At 44.4% G+C, this 20000-nt stretch overlaps 2 protein-coding genes across 3 annotated transcripts in view; one reads left to right on the top strand and one right to left on the bottom strand.

Moving 5' to 3' along the window:
- shisa9a (shisa family member 9a) overlaps positions 1-203 on the bottom strand; it is a 47075-nt gene extending 46872 nt beyond the window's left edge. The window contains exon 1 of the mRNA XM_076033621.1: positions 1-203. This exon is cut by the window's left edge and continues 750 nt beyond it. The gene's annotated coding sequence lies outside the window, so the exon portion shown is untranslated.
- A 2612-nt stretch (positions 204-2815) lies between these two features.
- cpped1 (calcineurin-like phosphoesterase domain containing 1) overlaps positions 2816-20000 on the top strand; it is a 29529-nt gene continuing 12344 nt past the window's right edge. Inside the window, exons 1-5 of one of the 2 annotated variants that reach the window (XM_076033620.1) lie at positions 2816-3002; positions 7252-7470; positions 16504-16676; positions 17593-17718; positions 17822-17954. In XM_076033620.1, the coding sequence (XP_075889735.1) occupies positions 2939-3002; positions 7252-7470; positions 16504-16676; positions 17593-17718; positions 17822-17954 (715 nt within the window). In that variant the 5' untranslated portion in view covers positions 2816-2938. The remainder of the gene's footprint in view (positions 3003-7251; positions 7471-16503; positions 16677-17592; positions 17719-17821; positions 17955-20000) is intronic. The other variant, XM_076033619.1, reaches the window with a different exon arrangement.

The raw sequence follows: 20000 nt of genomic DNA, 5'->3' as shown, positions 1-20000 counted from the left end.
GGGGGGAGGAAAAAAATCAGCTCGGAATAAACTTGATTTGGACGGAGTGGCGTGGTGTGCACCGCGCATCGACGCGGTCTGCTCCGAAGCAGGGCTCAGATGTCGCCTCTTCCGGAGCGCATCGCTCTACATATCCAACGGTGCGCTCTTACGCACGGGAGTGGGCAGCGATACACGCCGCGCCGAGGACGAGAGCGCAGTGAGTGAGTGAGTAGAGGAGGCGAGGGTGGGAGAGCATGGTGCGCCAAAAGAGAGCAAGAGGAGGAGGAGGAGGACATGGATGAAGTGTGTGTGTGTGTGTGTGTGTGTGTGTGTGTGTGTGTGTGTGTGTGTGTGTGTGTGCGTGCGTGCGTGCGTGAGAGAGAGGGGGGGGGGGGAGGGAGAGAGAAATTATTATGAAATCTCATGGTGCGAATACGAGTCCTGGAATACGCTCATCACTGTTTTGGTCGTCGAGGAAATGAATGGGAGAAATGGTTGTAGTCCCATAGATGTTATGTGATGTTATGTGATAGGGAAGCTAGTATTTGTTGAAGGTGGCAGTGCTTTTGGGGCTGTGGTAGCCATGTGGGGATGCAGCTGTGTTGGTGTGAGGAGCAGAGATGACTGGCTTGAGGAGTATCTCTGGGACGCCAGAGTTCACTGTCCAGCTTCCCAGAGGTGTTGAAAGGAGGTTCCCACCTGCTGACCCCAGAGATGTGCTAGCTACCACTTCTCCTTTGTATGAGTTGTACCATATTTTCATAGCATTGATCTGTGAGGACTCTTTTCCAACACAAGCTCCTTGTGTTTGCTCTGATCTAGTTCTGAATGAGGTTTTTTTGTTTGTTTGTTGTTGTTGTTGTTTGTTTGCTGATTTCAGCCCGATGCAGTAAGTGGTGGCCCTGTCACCTCACAGGAAGAAGGTCTTTTTGTGTGGGGTTACTATGTTCTCCTTGTGCCCGCATCAGCACCCATCAGGTACTCCTACTTGCCCCCATAGTCCAAAGACATGCACATTAGGCTAATTGGCAACTTTGAGTTGTCTGCAGGAGTGAGTGTGGATCGTCGTTTGTCTCTCTGTGTTGGCTTTGTGATGAACCGGTGACTTGTCCAGGGTGTCCCCCCATCTTCTTTCCGCCCTATGACAGCTGGGACAGGCTCCAGTACCCTCACTAACCAGAGGACAGGTGACAGAAAATTGATGGCTGGAAATCCTAAATTTTAGAAAAGTTGGAGAACCTGGGAGGAGATTAGGGTACTGTATTATGGATAAGACTTATTCTGAATGACAGCTACACAACTGCCTGCCCAGCCAGTGCTCAGGCATGCCAGCCAAGTCAAGAATCAGAAAAACACACACAACATTAAACTAAAAGTGTATAATAAATGCACAGTGGCAACTCTACACCCAGCCAATATTGGCTGCATAATTTCATCTATTGTCTCTGTGTTATGCGGTGGCAGTGACAGCCTGATACCAAAGGTGGAACATGTTTAATATCTGCCATCGCTCTCTTCTCCTGTTGTTACTCTAAATGAGCTGGACGAGCCATATCTATGATAGCATGCTGCCATTTAACAGCCTGCAGTAATACTGCATTTTTATGGGCTTCAGAAATTCCTGCTGTTTGCACAAAAAAAGAATAAACATCACAGCTGCCTGAACAAATAGAGATGCAGTAACCAGAAACTGAAATACTAATATTTATCACGTGATGGGATTTGAATGTTAAGATTTCTGTGTGCATGCAAACACAATACTCCAAATTTGATCAAAGCAGGGCTGATAACTGGAATTCTCCATTTAAACACATACATTGCTCTGGATTACTGTCATTAGGCATCCTTTTGGGGTCCTCCACCTACCACAAGACTTTATTGCCTTGTTTGCTTATGTCAGGGCAACACCCCTGCTGCCCACTTAGGCAACCGTTATTGCATAACCTCAATCATCTGTATTTAAATACTTCCCATCTTTAAAACTGCTGATTATCATTCCCTTGTGGTCTTTATTTAAAAAAAAAAAAAAAAAAAAAAGCTGGTTCCTAAATGGCCAACAACTGTCCAACAGTCTTAAAACAAGCTCAGGTTTTATTTGCTGTCAAGGGCCCTTGTTTTCCCCAGCACAATCAATGTGAGCAAGAAACAAAGTAATTACCTGTCTCAATCGAGCCAAACTGGGCCGAAAAACATTATTTAACTATGTCAGATCATTTCGCACAGCAATGTGTCTTACAACAACGAGCACAATGTTAATTAATTTTGCGCTTATAAAGAAGACCTCTGCGGAGCTCTGGGGTAATTTGAACTGTCTGGAGAAGGCAAAGGGGGCAGGAATAGCAACAATCATCAAAAAACACATTACAGCGGCCATGTAAACAGTTTTCCTAGTCAGGCAAAAGTGGATGGATGGATGGATGGATGGATGGTGTGGAATTTTAATCACGCTCTCCACAAGGTACTTTATCTTGTGAAAGCAGCGGGCCGTTACTGATTTTATGCTTTTTTCCCCCCACAACAAATTCAATAAATGTCCCACTTAAAGTGTTCTATAAATGTTTGGCCCTAGGGAGCTGAATATGATAAGTGAGTCCTAATGGTCCACCACCTGGTTCCAAAGTTATCTTCTTGTATTCACTGCATTAAACAATCCCATTAAAAACAATGATACACAAGAAGAGATACGTTCCATCCTTTTTTGGTTTCGTCCAGCATCATAACTTTATCTCTGCATTGTAGTGTTGGCATACAAAAGAGAATCCAGCCGCCAGTGTGTTGCAGCCTCGCTGGGGGCCGCTGCAGCCGCTCTCACACGGTCGCTCCAAGGCAGTCGTAGTCGATGACCGATGTCGATCGATCGCTGACTCAATCAACACGGCGCTAGGACGGAGGCTCGCTGACAGGCTGCAAACTTCTCACAAAGTTTTCTCAAACAGGCGCCTAACAGCCGACTGACATGGCTGACCGCGAGGATATCTTCCTACGAGCAAAACACCGGGCATTCGGCGGACTGTCCGAAGGTAAACGAGCGCCGTTGACGTCTTAACGGAGCGCAAGGCTAACGCGTTAGCTAAGCTTACGTTCACTAGAACGTTGCTAATTCCCGTGTTAGGTCATTTGTGACAGTTTGACGAATGGACGGCGGCTTGCAAATAGCAAAGGGGGAGGTCATAATGGGTAACATTATCACTACCTGTGTTTAAAAATAACCAATGCTCAAGTTTAGATAAAAAAAAAAAACTCTTTCCTTGTTTTAATCGATAACTTCTATTCTTTAGTTAACAAATGAGTGAAGCGCGACGAAACAGCTGCCAAATGTTATTAATTTAAAATGTAAACCCCACCTTCCAAAACTGTAAAACCAAAGTTTTGGTAGGTCTCAAAGGTGATAGATATACACCGAAAGAACTGTGTCATTCACCCCCACCACTCCTTTTGAACTAGTTGGGGACCAGTAATAAGGGCACTCAAGACACACAAATTACATTGTCAGTGTCCGTGTATTTTACCACCAAAGCAAAAAAAAAAAAAAAAAAACAGTCCCCTCTGTACTTTCATCTACAATAATGAAAAATTTCTGTTGAGTGCATCATCCGCCACCTGGACGAACCTGTGGGATTCTGGTTTGAAGTTCCATCAACTAGCGACACCACACAAGGCTGCTTGCCTATTATCTCCTGTCATGTTTTTTTCCACCTGCCTTTTAATGGTCCTTTTGTTTTGTTTCCCCTTTTAAATGTCTTTTTCATTTGTCTTCCTGCTTCACACGCTTGGCTCCGAACAGAGACATTGTACTGTGGACTACGCTGAGTGATAGAAAGCACACAGGGCAGAAAAGGCAAGACAGCAAATAACTTGTGGGGAAGAACAAATATGCAGCATATTAATTGGTGTCTTTGTTTGTTCTGGAAGTATGTGGAACGGGTTTTACTGCACATTCAGACCTGCATTTCTCAAGTGATCATTTCCATATCGGCACCTTCTTCAACAGCAGAGGACCGAAACCTCCTTTAAAACAAATATCTTTTGGAAAGATATAGCTGAACTCAGTTTCATAAGGAAAATATTTGTATCTCACACAATGCCTCTATGTGCTGCAGTGTTTTTTCTCAACTCAAATTTGAATAATCATATTATAACCAAGGCTTATTATATCAGATATACTTTATATCACATTGCATAGAAAATGGGACAGAATTCCCATCTCAAATATACAAATTAAATATTTAAGCATCAGCTGGAGATCAGCCTTCATCACCAACGCTGTTGGTCGGGGATTCCCGCTGGGCGTGCGGTTTGACTCATTTTCACCCCATATTTCAATTTCATTATGTTTCTCTTCTATTTTTTATTCACTTTCTGCCTCATAGAAGTTTTGCTCTTTGTTCATCTTCTCATGAAGATTTAGCTCAATTTTTTCTGTTTTATAAAAACTTGTCATTATTGATAAGGTTATTATTTTGACAGTCCCTCTCTGGTCAAACAGGAATAGTTTGCATGCTTGCTGCAGACATTACTGTACATGCACACGCACTCTTCTCCTCCATCTTTTTATTTGGTTTTTCTTCTCTTACTATGTTGGCACACGGGATGCTGATGATTTCAAATGTGCGTACACGAGCCTAGACCTGGCGTGAGATAGTCGTACCCTACGCTTATGTCCAGATTGATAAATACCAATCTTTGTGTGGAAACGAGCAAACGCCCACTAGCCTGGCGTACGTTTGCTTGATAAATGAGGGCCATTGTGCTCACATTCAAATCCGGAAGCTGCATTGTTCCTCCGCTCTCTCCAATCACTTGACTAGGTACATCATGCTAGCACCTGGGTTGAACCCACTCTTTGCCTTCCTAACAGCCGTAATCCCATGTGACTAAATCAGCAAGATTTGGTCAATCAATATTGATGTCATACCAATGTACAGTTGCTGTCGAATTGTCAACTGCATATCCATGGAGGAAAATCTCCCTCAGTGGTATTTTATTATAGTGTGGAGGCCACAATAGTTCACTGAACTAAAAAAGAAACAGCATGTTGCTTTGCTTGAAGGAGCCGTCAGAAGATCTTGTGAAATCATTCAGTTCAAGGAACATAAAGTCCTCTAAATTGGTTGAGAAACAGAGTGGGGTGACACTTGAAACTGTTTTGCTTCAGTTGTTTCTGGTTGATTAGTCTGTCCTCGATTTAGTCTCCCGCAGTGACAATCAACCTACTGCAACTAATGAGTACACAAGTGTTTATACCAGGAACTCCAGACAGCTGCTTTCGGACCATCCACGATTGTTTTCAGGCAGCAGTAAGACAAATGCCAATGGGCATGACTGTGATACTGTTGTTTGCCCCTCAGCTTCTTCTTCTTTGACCTGTATCAGCTTTAACAGTATATCTTCTGTGATGTCAGGTGCAGGAAAATCCATAAAGTGGCCTTGCTGTTGGACATGTATCTATTGCCTGTATAATGACTGACAAATTTGTGAGGTATAAACCATTGAGACCAGAAATAAATCAAGTCATCCCAGCTTTGCTTTTACTGAGTATTTCAACAATGGCTTAAAATCAATATTCATTGGTATAAGCAGTGGTCCCCACAGTATAGTCATAAATTAGCATTTAAGGCCAGTCTCACTTGGACTGAAGAGATCAAATTAGAAAAAAAAAGTTCATGTCAACTTAAAATGAAATGTGTTTTTCTGTGGTACAAATAATAACGATGAGGCCTCTCAGGTTCCTGGGACTCTGGTTGCTGCTCTTTCTTGTTCTGTCACCAAGCTGCTTCTCTCCAGAGGATGGAATTATTATAAAGTCATTTGGGAGGCAGATACACAGAGAGCATGTTAAACATGAAGGATGGAGAGCCGCAAGTAGCCCCTGCTGAGTGAGAGTGAAGGGATTTGTTGTGCGGAATACAGATGCAGGCTCGCCTCCGTGACAGCAGCGCGTCACTGGAGAGCTGCCTGCACATCCTCCTCTTAATGTGCAGAGCGGAAAGATATTGTTTACACCTGCTCTTAGCATGCGCACGCTCGTTGGCAACAAGGAGAGTCCATTTCCATATCGCTCAGTCGCACGTTCTCCTCCACCTTTCATGCGCAGCCGTGTTGTAACCACGAGCCGAGCGGGCCCGGGTGTCTGACTTCCTTCTGCACGTAGAAAGCCGGGAGTGCTTTGTGTTGTTAATGAGCATCAGAGAGTGATTGGACTGTAATGCACTTCTGTTACATAATATTGGGATTATGTAAAAACGCTCGTTCACTGCTGTCCGTTCACGCTCGCAACATGCAGTTGATTATTTAGCGCGGTGATGGAGGGAGTTTGTGAAGCCGCAACAAAAGGCTGTGCACCAAATCCCTCCAACAGGCCTGTAATTCCTCGTCCCACGTCCTGATTGAAGCTCTCTGAGGTAATCAAATGCCGTCTGTTCCAAGAGTGACTAAAAAGGTTCCTAGATGAAGCCGCAGCGCAGCACCGTCTAATGGCAAATGTTTTTATGGCATCTAATTCCCCCCCGCTTTTATGTTTCCACTTTTATGCGCTGCCTTAGAAAGAAATTCTTTTCATGGAGATGTGTTGTTGACATGACTGCTCTTCTTTAAAAATGCTCAGAGACCTTGGAGCTCTACGTGTATTCACATGTTCATATGTATTCATGGGTTTGATAATGCAACAAATCATTTCTGCAAATTTCTGCCGGGGTGACGAGGAGTGAAATGGATCAGACTGCACAATCCAAATGTAAGGATGCAAATTAAGATCCAGAGAACAAGCAAAAGCAGTCTAGCGTAGGGACACTAAACCAAACAAATTATATCCTGTGCACCAGTACATGTCAAGTTATGAGTGGTTGCATTTTTTGTTCCCTGTATCTCGTGTTTTTTTTTTTCTTCTTTCATTTACGAACCCTTTCTTTCGCTGCTTTAAGCTGCTGCCTCAAATAATTAAAAGTAAAAATAAATGACAAGCCGTCCATTGAAATCAGCATGTCCATTCAAAGTCATTTTTGGCTTTGCTTTGAAAGGCTTTTCTAAAGCACCTAACGAGGCAATTGGATTACTTGTTCATTTAGAGCATAGACTGATGGAGCTCAAACACCTTTATGTCTCTCCTAAATCCATTTCTCCAACAAAACAGAACACATTGCTTGCATTGCGGGATCCATCCTTTGAATGCAGACTTATTGCAGCAGGCTTGTGGTGATAATAATAACCAGCACTCATCACAAGTGCTAAGTCACATCCCTGCTTGTTCTTTTTTCTTTCTTTTTTTTTTAGATGCAGAGTGTCAGTGGGCGGGGCCATTTTGCTTCATTCAGGCTGCTGACCCGCAGCTGGGGCTGATGAAGGCCTGGAGGGACGGCGACTGTGACAGCGAAGGCGCGGAGTGGGCCGAGGAGGTGGCGCTGACCCAGCGGGCTGTGGAGGCCGTGAACCAGCTCCAGCCCAGGCCCAGGTTCATGGTGCTGTGCGGCGACCTCGTCCACGCCATGCCAGGTATGAACGCAGCACAAGAACAGTGTGCGTTGCTCTCAAGCCACACTGAATGTGAGGCTTTCGTGAAGTGTATACAGTACGACTGTGATGGCTGCCAAGGAGATACAGCCCTGCGTGTGGTTCCTCTTGAATGGCTGGAAGCTCATTTCTACAACAAAAGTGAAAGCAGTTGCTAAAAATGCCATTGGGAATGCTCCTCTTTTTTTATACAATCCAAATATGTTTTGTAAGGTTTTATTCATCCATCCATTCATCCATTCATTCATCCATTCATTCATTCATTCATTCATTCATTCATTCATTCATTCATTTTTTATTTAAAGATTGTCAGGTGTGCAACATGCAACATGCTTTGCACTAACTCCAAGACGATAAAGTTGAATGTTTGGCTGCAGCAGGTAACAGCTGTATACATTTATATGCCTCCATAGGTCTCATAAAAAAAGGAATGGAGAGAGTTGAGGGAGGGCTTATTATGCTTGAAAAATCAGAAAACTGAATTCTAACAATAATAATTCTAAAGAGGCATTCGACTTCAACAGCTAAATTCCGGTCAACAGCAGCCTATTAGGAAATGCTTGCAGTGATTGCCATCTTCAGACATCATTTCACCCAGTTTCACACACCATTTGTATTGGACCCCCAACATCAGCACGTGAACCGTTTCCATCATCAAGATCAGTTTTGTTTGAGTGTTTGTTGAATTGTACTTGATGCTTGCAGTTAGAATGTGAATAAATCATACTGTGTGAGTGAATCTGCGTATTAATATAGGACTAGAATCAAATCTTCATTCATAAAATATTAATTATAATTAAAAATAAGAAGAAATTAAAAACAATTAAAAAATACCTGTTGTATGAAAATAATTCAAACACATGAAATAGACTTGATGCATAAAAACATTTCTAGGAAAGAAAAAGTGCAGGTTATTGTACAGAATGTTGAGCAGTGTGCAGTCAGAGGTGGTTGGATGGAGATAATTGTGTTCAGCTCAGACTGATCAGCAACGGCTCTCTGCTCACACTATTTCCACTGTGGCTTGTAGTTTTCAAACTGCCTGGCATGATGTGACTCACTGATTAGGCTGGCTGCCCTGTAAGCAGCTATCATGCTAATGCCAGAATGGTTTGTCACCACTAAGATTTCTATATGTCTGACGTCTGGAAATTAGAAAATGACCGAAAGCAATTTTAAACAGCATAAAGTCCTTTTTTTCTGTCAAATGTTGCTATTGTCAGAAATTTGAAGATGCAGTATTTCTCTTAATTTACATTTAAATGCTTAATGGAACTGCACCCTCATGCACGGTTAAACAAGGGCATGTGAACGTTGAGGAGGATCCCTTCGTGCGTAGCTGCTTCGACTGTGTGAGAGCCTGAATCGGCCTGTCAAAATGTCCAATATGTCAGAGATTCATCCGACCACCCGATATCTGCTCAGCAGCGGATAATCGGCCTCCGCCGTCCCACTGAGCTGCATGAAAAATGATGTTCAACAACTCAAGTTCAGCCCAACTCTAAAATGAGTGGTGGAAATTCCAGGCTGCAAACTGCACCGTGCACGTCCAGCCTCACTGGATTACCGCTGTAGAGGATGAGGAGGCTCCCGGACCACCGTCAGCCTTCCACCAGCTTTAAAATCGTTTCATATTTATATTGATTTTTGAGCTTTCTGGGCTTGTCCTCGTCTAATTAAAGCTCATTGCATTGAATTCAATCTGGAATCTTTGGAATTTTAACAGCTGCAAGACAACTCTTCTTATCTATGGAGGTGGTGTCAGCAGTAACCTCCACTGTTCCATAGCCAGAGTGTCAACAGCACGCTCCCCAATAGCAGCAGCTGATTTTTATTTGTGAAATCGCATCCTCCTTCCGGCTATTCTCATTTTTAATCTCTGTGTTTGTCAGGGTTGTCTATTGATCAAGCCAACAACATTTGAAATTATTCTGCACTTCAAAAGAAATCTATGTAGGATTGCAGTGAAGGTCCACTAACTTGTTCATTAAATCTGTAAACATTGGAACCCCTTGAGTGTGCATATGCATAAAAAATGCACCCAAGTGGCCTGAAGCTGTGCGTATGAATTTAAATCTTTGTTAAAATGGTTTTAGAATTTGGATGGTGGCTGGAGATCAAGATATAAGGCTTTATTAGCTGTGTAAATAATCCCTCTTCTCTCCAGTCATACGCTGGGATGTAGACTTTTAGATGTCTTGCAACCAGAGCAGCAAGCAGAGTTCTTCTGCCTCTGCGGCAGCCGGTTTCCAACATTCACCACATGCGTCCACCTGGGAGCCAGGTTCGTCCCAAAAAAAAAAAAAATCGAAAACCAAATGATCTCTTTGCTGCTCAATTTATAACTTTAACATGACACACTAGATTTGACTTGTACCGTTCATTCGTGTTCCAGCAGAACCAAAAGCGGGTCAGGACAGTCTTTCTCTGTAGCCCATGTACATTGTGAGGCGTTGGTTGCTGGCTAATGCGCTCCTGGCTAGCGCTGCACTTTTTAATCAGCCGTTTGGTTTACGTGCCACAAATGAGCTTAATATCCGTGTACGTTTCGTTCTGTCGATCAAATAAAAGAACCACTGTTTGCTCTTCCAGCGTGCTGCCGCTTCCTGGAACGGCCTTGAAATCGTCGGCACGATTTGATTTTTTTCATGTGGTTTTATATCGGTGACAGGCTGCGGAGGGAGGCGCCTGGGCAATTTCAGCAGAAAAACACAGAAGGTGACGGTAATCTAAAGGAGTGAGTGGAGGTCATCAGCTTCATTAGGATCTGACTCAATAACCAGGTAACTGGAATGAGCTACAGTTAATGTACAAGCGGAGCCTCAAGCTGCCAACCCATGCAAAACCACCCCTGCATGACAATTAGGCAGTTGCATTCGCCGCCTGGCCTTGAGGGCTGCACGGACACAAGGAGGAAGTAGGCGAGCAGACCTGCCTCATGTGCACGTTTCTCTCTCCCAGCCAAGGCTCCGGAGAGCCGGGGTGTCCCTCACCAACACCTGGCCAACAGAAATGTCTCAGCTGTTTGTCCAGGTGTTGATGAATTCAGTAATTATGCAACATCTTAATACGTTGCATGAACGCCCTTGACCCTCTTTCTCAGAATTGTGGCCCACGAGCTATTGAAAACTATTTCTGTGCAGCACAGTTTTGGCTTGGTTTAGTCACACAGTTTGTGTGTCATAACAGTCGGCTTTTTTTTTTTAATTTACACTGCAACGGAACACACACGATTGTCCCCTGAGCCGCCCTCCACCTCATCTGAGAGTCCCATTGCAGGCACCCCACGATCCTCATCTCCATCACTGCATCATGCAGATCAGAGAACAAAAAACAAGAAGAATCCACTAACTTGTAAACAGTAGAACCCCTTGAGTCTTTGTATGCATGTGAGATGCAACCAAGTGCCCTGAGGCCGTGCGCGTGAATTTAAGTATTCGTTAAAATGCTTCAGAATTTGGTTGGTAGTCGGAGATCAAGACGTGAGGTGTCATGAGTATTGTAAATAATCCCTCTGGCCAGCGTATCCCTCAAAATTCACCACGTGCAATCAGCGTTGAGCCAATAGGACCCCCCCCCCCCCCAAAAAAAAAAAAAAAAAAAAAAACTGAACAAACAATCCCACAAACAAAATAAAATTACATTTTTTTTTGTTTTTTTTAAATGCAAGGGAACACACAAGTTGCCCCCAAGTCTTTTTTCAAGGATCCTCATCTCCATCTCTGCGTTGTGTCTTATCAAGAAAACAAAAACAAATTAAATAAAGAACCGTCCACTAACTTGTTCATTAAGTCTGCAACGTTACGCCCCGTTGAGGGTTCATACACATAAACCAAGCCAAACCCTCGTCACCGCTGTGGTCAGTTGGGGTTGTGGGTCGCAGTGGGGCCACTGGACGGTGCCAGCGTGGGGTCAGACCTCGGTGCCTTCAGCGGAGCGGCGTCAGCCCCACTCACTGTCAGCCCTAACGGAGCAGGTTGTGTGTGCCATCCTCATTAGCCAGCACGTCTGTCACACGCCTGGCTGCTGGGCCGCCGCCGCTGCCAAAGAGGCGAAGAGACGACGGAGACGCTGGAGCGGCTCTGTCGTCTCGACGCTGACATTTCCAGCCCGCAAAGTCTTTATTTACAATAGAGAATGGACGGCGACAGCCAGCCAGGCCAGGCTGGCATCGTCAGCGCTGCTGCCTGCTGGACACAGGAAATTTAGCAAGTGGATTCCTGAGCCCCCAGAAAAACACTTTCTTTTTGTCTCCATTTGAGCGATTGGAGCGACCGTAAACTATGCAAAACATTGGCGTCCTCAGCTAATAACCTTCTTTTAACTTCCCTCCATCTGAGCGTCTTGCTTCTCGTTGTGTTTCGATAGCTTGCCGCTGCAAGCAAAGATGCTGGTTTATCTCAGCCACTGCTGGGTCTGCGCCCTGCAATCAGTAGTTCTTTAGGAGATGGAAGTTCTTTTTGTTCTTTGCAAACAAAGGAGGAAACAAAAATGGCGCAAGACCTTCAATATCACTAATGGGTCTATGATTTCGTCATTTAGCCAAGGAGAGGAAGCCCGGCGCGAGGTCCCTCTGGATAAACGGAGACTTCACTGTTGACAGAGATGAAAGGGAATCCTTGATGACTCAAAGGCTCGATGCGGCCGACACCAGCCGTCCCTAAAGTAAAACCCCACACCTTCTAACATGCTTGAACGTCGAAGAACCGCGGCTTAGCGTTTCTCGCAGCCACATCTCAAGGACGTTCTTCAGTCTCGGCCCGGTTCTCTCTTCTGCGTCTCCCCCCTGCCTATGTTTTCAAAGCTGACAAATGAAGAGGATGAAGAGCGTGGAGGCCGGGGAGTGAGATGCAGAGCTGATTTGAATGAGAGAAACACGCTGGCCTCACCGCTCCTAATGACCACTACAAAGGGTTCTGGCTGCGCCCCCCCGGGGATCACTGGGAGCTCATAGTGGAAAGTGGTGTTGGAGAACACGAGCACATCTGCTTTTGCGCGTATATGCATGCGTGGAAAACACAGGGGTGAAGCTGAGGTTACCTTGCCACGTTCTTGTCCCTCGTCTCAAGTTGAAGTAAAAAACCTGTGATTGTCTAACAAGAGCTTCTGTGTAGAGGCACGTTTAAAGTTTGTGTCGTGATTTTAGGGAGTCGTGTGTGTGTGATGGGAAAAGGATTTCAGCTCACTTCCTCCTGCCTGCTTCTTGGCAGTGGCAGGATGAGGTGTGAAGGGAAGTTTCAGTCAGGTTTAAATCAGGCAGGGGACGTCAGGAGTTGCAGAATTATGGAAGGAATCTATTATTAAATCCATAATATCTGCATAGATTATATCTGAAATACATCATGTACGTATATGGAGTTTACTGTCATTTAAAGGGGTCCTGTTATCTAAAATGACTTTTCTGCTTTAAGACGTCTTTTTTTTTGTTGCTGTCACACCAAACATGACTTGTGCCATTGTAAATGGTCTGGCTGTTTCTGCGCTGAAACGAGCCTTTCGGATATTCCTCGGCAAGTCAAGCTGATTATCATAGTAATGCCTCTGCAGACTTTTATTTTTTTTAATTTGGGTGATGCGTCGCTGTATGAGAGCTAGTAGCCATCTTCCTTGCTAGCTAGTGCTAGCAGTAAAGTGGCTGGCCAGTCTGACTCAAGAACACTGGTTTTCAGAGGCCTGAACAGCTCAAGCTAGGAGTTTTTAAACCAAATAAACCCTGTTTACTGTTGGAAGTAGATCACCAGAATGAATTTACTTAATCTGGAAATGGCCACGATTGGGCCCCTTCAAGTGGTTCTGGTCGAACATGGAACAGTTGCGTGACCTGCCAATAGACAGACTCCATAGACTCCTGACGGCCTCCCAGGAAGAGCTTGTGGTAGTTTGACGCGGTTCCAGCCGCCGCCTTGCTTGACGCTTTTAAGTCGGCACAGCCTGTCGCCAGGCTGCACGCTCAAGACCCAAATAAAAGGCCCCCCCACACATTGGAACTGGCACGACTGCAGAAAATGTTTGCGACACCAGGAACCCCACGCAGCGGCACTTACATGTAGTCTGGACGGGCAGTGTTTGGGGGAAATTGAGAGAAGTGCTGCTAGTGTTGGACATGCTCGCCAATAAACTGCCAGAGTCTCCTGTCAAGGTCTGAAAATCACAGTGTGGCAATCTCATTAAAAGAACAAGCCAGGGCTCCAGGGATGGCAGCGTGTGTGTGTGTGTGTGTGTGTGTGTGTGTGTGTGTGTGTGTGTGTGTGTGTGTGTGTGTGTGTGTGTGTGTGTGTGTGTGTGTGTGTGTGTGTGTGTGTGTGTGTGTGTGTGTGTGTGTGTGTGTTGCCTTTCCCCACGCTTCTGTACATGGTTTTCTAAAGAGTAAGCAGAGTGAGAAAACGTATTTCTCCCCCAGCCGTCGTATTTCAGCGTCAGCCTGCAAGGGTCCAACACATGGATACGAACGCTACGATGCTTTGCAGCTTCTTCAGCTCTTTAATTTTCTGCTTTAATTTACCATCTTTTATTTATTTTATTAGCTCTGTAATTTCTTTCTCACCGCATATCAGTGCAGAGTAAATAGAAACCCGGCGCCGACTGAAGTGTTCCGTTTCACTTTTTGACTTTCCAGTTTTTTAAAAGGACACAGACCTAAAGAGTGCGCAGATGTTAACCCGCCTGCTGCCTTAACACTGTCGAGCCTGATCGCCCTCTGCCATTAATCTAAGGCGAGATGCTGCAAATGCAGATTAATGGCTTGCACTGTGGTTGGCGCTGATCAGCGCCAGAAAGAGAGAGAGAGACAGATGCGTGGATATTGCCATGTCAGTGGATGTCTTTGTGGCTGCGGGCTGGCAGCTGGAGGTGTGAGGATGCAGAAGGCTGCTCAGCATCTCTGCCACTTCGCCGGGCTCCCCTTGTTTGTTTGCTTGTTTGTTTGTTTTCCCGCACAAACTTTGCCAAAGAAAGTCTAATTCAGCTGCGAACTGTTTTCCTGCCTCATCATATGCACTCAGCCGCTCGCTCGCTCGGTTGACGTCGGGCGGAAAATGCCTGCTGTTGAGCGCTTTGTCAGGTCGGGTTCCTGAAGACAGGAGCGGTGATGTTTCAAGAGAGAGTTCAACGCTACTGCTTACTTGGTTTTCTGGCTCAACTGGGCAACGTTGTGGTTTTTGTTGGTAAAGAAGTCATCATTGCCATCCACCACAGAGTCTGACGCGTGTAGCTGCACTAAAAGAAAGTTGTTGTCGTTGTCGTTGTTGTTTTAATTTTGCGATCACTCCGCTCAACAGGTTCTTCTGGACTGTGATTCTGGCTGTACAGTTGCCTTGGAGACAACCCTGTCTCCTAATGTTGCATTAGTATTTCATTGTGTGGTGAATGTGCAGGTCATGACTTGTCCACCGAGGCAGTTTGTTGGAGTTGTTGGATTGTGTATTTGATGAGTTGTGAGGGAGAGTGACCTGTATGGTTTTACCTTTGTTGTCTTCGCTCGGCAGCATAAAACAATGCAGACCTAAAGACGTAGAAGTCTTCCACTTCTGCTTTGTTATTTCCATTGTAATTAAAAAAAAAAAAAAAAAATGCTATCTGAACATGTTGATGAATATTAATATGTTTTTCTCTTTGATGGCTTTTCAAGAACATGATGTCAGTCAGACTTTTCCCCAGGCACATTATTGGCTATAGGACCTAGTAATGCAGACCAGGTCTCCCATCAGGTTTCACCACACTGTTATAGACAACTTGAGTCCACAGCAGTGTCGACTCCTAAAGTGCATTAATCCAATTTTCCACCTTTAAGTCCCACCGGAAAGTTGAAATGACCTGACTTTACTGTCCCCAGCAGTGTTCTACCCTCCCAACATGAATTGAGGGAATTAAATCTGACAGGCTACTAAAAGTGTATTTTTTTTTTCTTTACCTTTTTTCATCTGGATGCATATTAAACACACCGACCCCTCCCCTCCCTCCTCTCTCTGTCACGCTGGAGATTTTCCCTCTGAAATGGCTATTATGTAATGAGTCCTATCCAAACATCCAAGGAAACGTTTGCTCCAAAAGTAGGCCAGTAAAATAATTACTCAGATGAATAAAGAGAGAAAAAGAAGAAGGAATAACTTAAGAGCAGAGGCTTATACGTCTGTTTGATATAGGTTCTAAATTATAAATAGGTTGAAGTCTCACTCATCCTCATCCTCTGCCCATTAACCGCCCTGGGATTAGATTCATTTACCTCAGGAAGGCGCTCTCCTTTGTGCCAGCTCTCCTCCCACTGAACTCCAGCTGTAATGCAAACTGTTGCTGAACCTTGCAAGGAGAAAATACACAAGATGTGGATCGCCCTTGATGACCAGCCAAGCAGCCACGGCAGGAGGCTGCTCAGCCTGTCCGTAACCATGGTGACATAAACTTGAACGGTTCAGATCATTGATCATCATCTGAACCGTCCTCAGAATCATCCAAATAATCCGCCTCCCCTCAGGCCACTCGTGCCTGTAGTACCCTTCACGCTGTCAGACCCACGCTTCTTATCAACATCTCCACAGCTGACCTTTTTTTTTTTTTTTTTTTCGTCCTCCCTGATGCAGTTATCAATACTTTTAATCATGCATTCATATGTCTCTGTTCTCTAAAGCCTGTCTGTACTATTCTATTTCGATCCAGGCCGGGTTTCTGTCAGCCTCAAAGTTATGCTCATTGGTATTGCTATTAGAAATAAAGAGAGGAAACACAGTTGGGCCGTCGTCTTCAGTCTTGCCTTTAGGTTCAATCCCGAATAAGAATTTGAAGCCATTTCAAGTGCTACACGGGAAATAATGGAAAACTCTCAAGCAGATGAATCTAATGGAGACAAACTTGTGCAGAAGCTGTACAGCAAAGGAAGTAAAGCTGCCAAGATGTTCTACCTCCACCACCTTCTTCTTAGATAGATGGTGCGGTCGAAGAAAAAGTTCTCTCCTCTGTTTGGTGGTGGGAACATGTAATGCAAACCCTGCAAATAAGCTCCCTGCTCTGTTTCCTCTCCAGGCGGCCAGCTCAGAGGGGGTCAGGAGCGTGACCTGAAGGCAGCCCTGAGTGGGACACACCCCTCCATCCCACTGGTGTTTGTCAGTGGGAACCATGACTTGGGCAACACCCCCACGCCCAGGACAGTCGAGGACTATTGCAAAGTGTGGGGTGATGACTATTTCAGCTTTTGGGTGAGGAGTCTTTATGTGTGATCGCTAATTTGTTTTTGGAATTTATTTATTTTTTGCTTCACACTTTAACATTTTGTCTTTTATTGGTCAATTCTGTGGTTCAGTGTGCGTCAACACTGAACCACAGAATTGACACAGAAACACTAAAGGTCCTAGAGTTGTTTGAGCATTGACTCTGTCTTAATAATGTCCCAGAAAACTTTTCAGGTAATATTTGACAGTTCAAGGTGTGGTTGGGGGCAACAGAAGCCATCCTGGGCTACAGAAACTGAACCTTCATTCGATGGCAATAGCAGTGCTGTGTCACCTACACAAGTGTCTTCTGTGCAGCTCACATAAAATAACTAATAACAACAAAGATGCACAGTCCTTCCAGTTAGCAATGCCCTGATTAAGTCTAATCCAATCAAGGTTCTGTATTTTTTTTTTTTGACTTTACATAGCGCAACTATACATGTAGTACTGTTGAATTCAAAAAATGTTTTTTTATTTTCTATTTTTTCAGCAAACTGTAGCCTGAAACGGCACAAACAAAAGTGCTGTTCCCTGACCAAAGGCTCATTCTGACCTTTAATCATGCTTGACTTAACCTGATTATAATGTTCAACATTTGTACGTGGGCGTCCTCACATGTACGTAGCGGTCTTATACATATTTCTGCCCACTTACAAGAGATCTCCTGCTCTGCTCTGCTCCCATGCTCACGCTTCTCGTGGGATATGAGAACGAGTACGAAAAAAAGATCTGATGGTGAAACCTTTCTCCATTGGTCTGCTGCTGAAGATATGTTTTCTAGGGGGACCAAGGAAAAAAAAGACAAATTAGAATGCATGAGAAGAGGCAAAAGCATATGATCAAAAATGCATCATGAAAGTGTAAGCTAATCAAGTGCCTCCTCTGTCTCCTGTTGCCTCAGGTGGGTGGAGTTTTGTGCCTGGTGCTTAACTCTCAGTTGTTCCATGATGCATCGGCCTGCCCTCAGCTCAAGGAGGCCCAGGAGACGTGGCTGGAAGACCAGCTGAGCAGAGCCTCCTTGGCAATGGTACAGCAGAATCCTGACCTGCTTTTTGCGCTGGTCTGATTTAGATCTCAGGCCACCGCTGTCCCTGGTCGATGACGATTACCCCTTATGTCCATGTGTTTAGGAACCCAAACCCAAACACATCCTGGTGTTCCAACACATCCCTCCGTACTTGAAGAGCCCTGATGAGGAGGACGACTACTTCAACCTGCAAAAAGCAGTCAGACAGAACCTTCTGGACAGGTTCAAGAAAGCAGGTATAACATCAGTTAACTCCTGACGTGCCCGATGTAGGAGAATATATGATAATGTTTAGTTTCTACTTTAGGTCTTTATTTTTGTTTGAATCCAGAGCTCTTTTTCAGGTCACAAGAATTATTTATTTATTTTTGTTATTAAATCAAGCAGCGGCCTCGAAACTGAAATTTTATTCTTATTTTTAGCGCTGTTGAATTTGGGTCGCTTTTGAAGTGGTCTTAAATTTCTTGTCTTAATACTTCTCAGCTAATATCCCTCTTAAACCTGTTTCCAGCATATCCAAATGAAGCACAGTTAAGATCCCAGCCCTAAGGATTAATGTGCCATTAGCCAGAACCACAGATGCAGCTCCTTGCGCGCGCACACACACACACACACACACACACACACACACACACACACACAAAATTGTCACACAGGCATAATTGAATTAATTCATTTCATATAAGAGTAATTTCATAATCAGAAGCCATTGTTGTCAGCTTTTACGGCTCTGATATGAGGAAATCAGGGAGGTAAGCTCTCCCAAGGACAATGAGGAAGGCACACACACACACACACACACACATGCATGCTCACTGAGATGATTGACGGAGCCACTCGCACAGATTTGCGCCGTGTCTCTCGTTCATGCATCAAGGTGACTGGCGAGGGATGGTATTAGTTTCATTATCTCGCCATTATTCCGGCATGTATTTAACAATCTTTGCCCGTTCTAATCTGATGACCTCCCTCTCCCCTAATTGATTCCCGGCGGGCTGGGAACAGTAGTTAAAAATGGAAAAGAGCAACAGACGCCGGGCCGATGGATTCAGAAGCGCAGGATGTAAGTGCATGTGCGGAACGAGGCAAAGTGTCGCTTCCCGTCCACACTCTTGTTCACACGTGTTCCGCGGCCGCTTAGAAATTCAGACAACGTAAAGGGTGCACGACCAACACGCTACGCTCATACATGTGCTGTGCCTTTTTTTTTTTATTAATGATTCATGCGGGACATGCCTGCTCTCCGCCAAGCTTTGATCTCCACATGACTTTTTTTATTTCACCCTGTGTGGACGCACGTCGAGATTCTTGTGCAAGTACAACATGTAGCGCGCGTGAGTACAACAAGAGGGAGGATGTGATTTCTTTGGGCCACGTGTTGAAGTGGAGAGACAGATAGAAGGCTTCCCAGATCCATTGGCTCCATCCGAGGTGTAGGTTTGCAGCATCCACACTCATTTCTTTCACGGGAAGTTTAGTTTGTGACTTGTTGTGGCTTCCCCTGCCTGGCCTTGTTAAATTGTTTTCAGAGCAGCTTCGCTCCCTTCCACCCTCCACCTCATTATCTGAAAAGAAGGTGGCTGACTGGTGATGTAATCCCCTGAAATGTTGAGACCATTTGAAAAAAAAAAGTGCTCTCTGTTGGAAGTTGTGAGGGATAGGCTGGTGTTCAGGGTTAAAATATGGGCAAAATCCAGCTGCCATGAAAAGTTAGCCATCTATGAGTTGTTGTTTTTTTTGTTGTAGTGACTCTTCACATGCATGCATCCATCTGTCCTGTTCTGCCTGTTTGGTTTTACCTTTCATCATATATCTTTCAACTCCTCAAAAGATCTTCCCGGCTCTTTAAAATTTGACAGTGGAAAATACTCTTAATTTTCTTATTTTGGGGGATTTTTTATTTATTCTTTTTTAATCAGAGGCCTTTGGTTTTTATCTAAAAAAAAATATCCACAAATAGATCAAACAAAAAAAAATCACATTGGAATTCTTGATGGATCTGAGAACGCCATGTAAATAAAAAATAATAAGATGAATAAAACAAAAAAACAATGGTCAATTCAGATGCAACAAAGAGACCAAACCAGTTGTTCGACAGTACAGCCTGCCTTTGTGAGCGCACCTCTCTCTCCTTATCACGATATTCTTATAACGCTCTCATATTTGTCTGTTTTCTCCAACTTATTCTTACAGCATTGAGTGATGCTGTATTGTCTCGTTCCATAACCCACTGAAATGTGTCCTTCTGGTGTCATTGTAAAGGAGACTGATGGAGATCGTTG

The sequence above is a fragment of the Nelusetta ayraudi genome, unplaced genomic scaffold, assembly GCF_046127955.1.
Source record: "Nelusetta ayraudi isolate G7.1 ecotype Tasmania unplaced genomic scaffold, CSIRO-AGI_Nayr_v1 ptg000042l, whole genome shotgun sequence".
NCBI lineage: Eukaryota > Metazoa > Chordata > Actinopteri > Tetraodontiformes > Monacanthidae > Nelusetta > Nelusetta ayraudi.
This window is presented reverse-complemented; position numbering and strand designations above follow the sequence as displayed.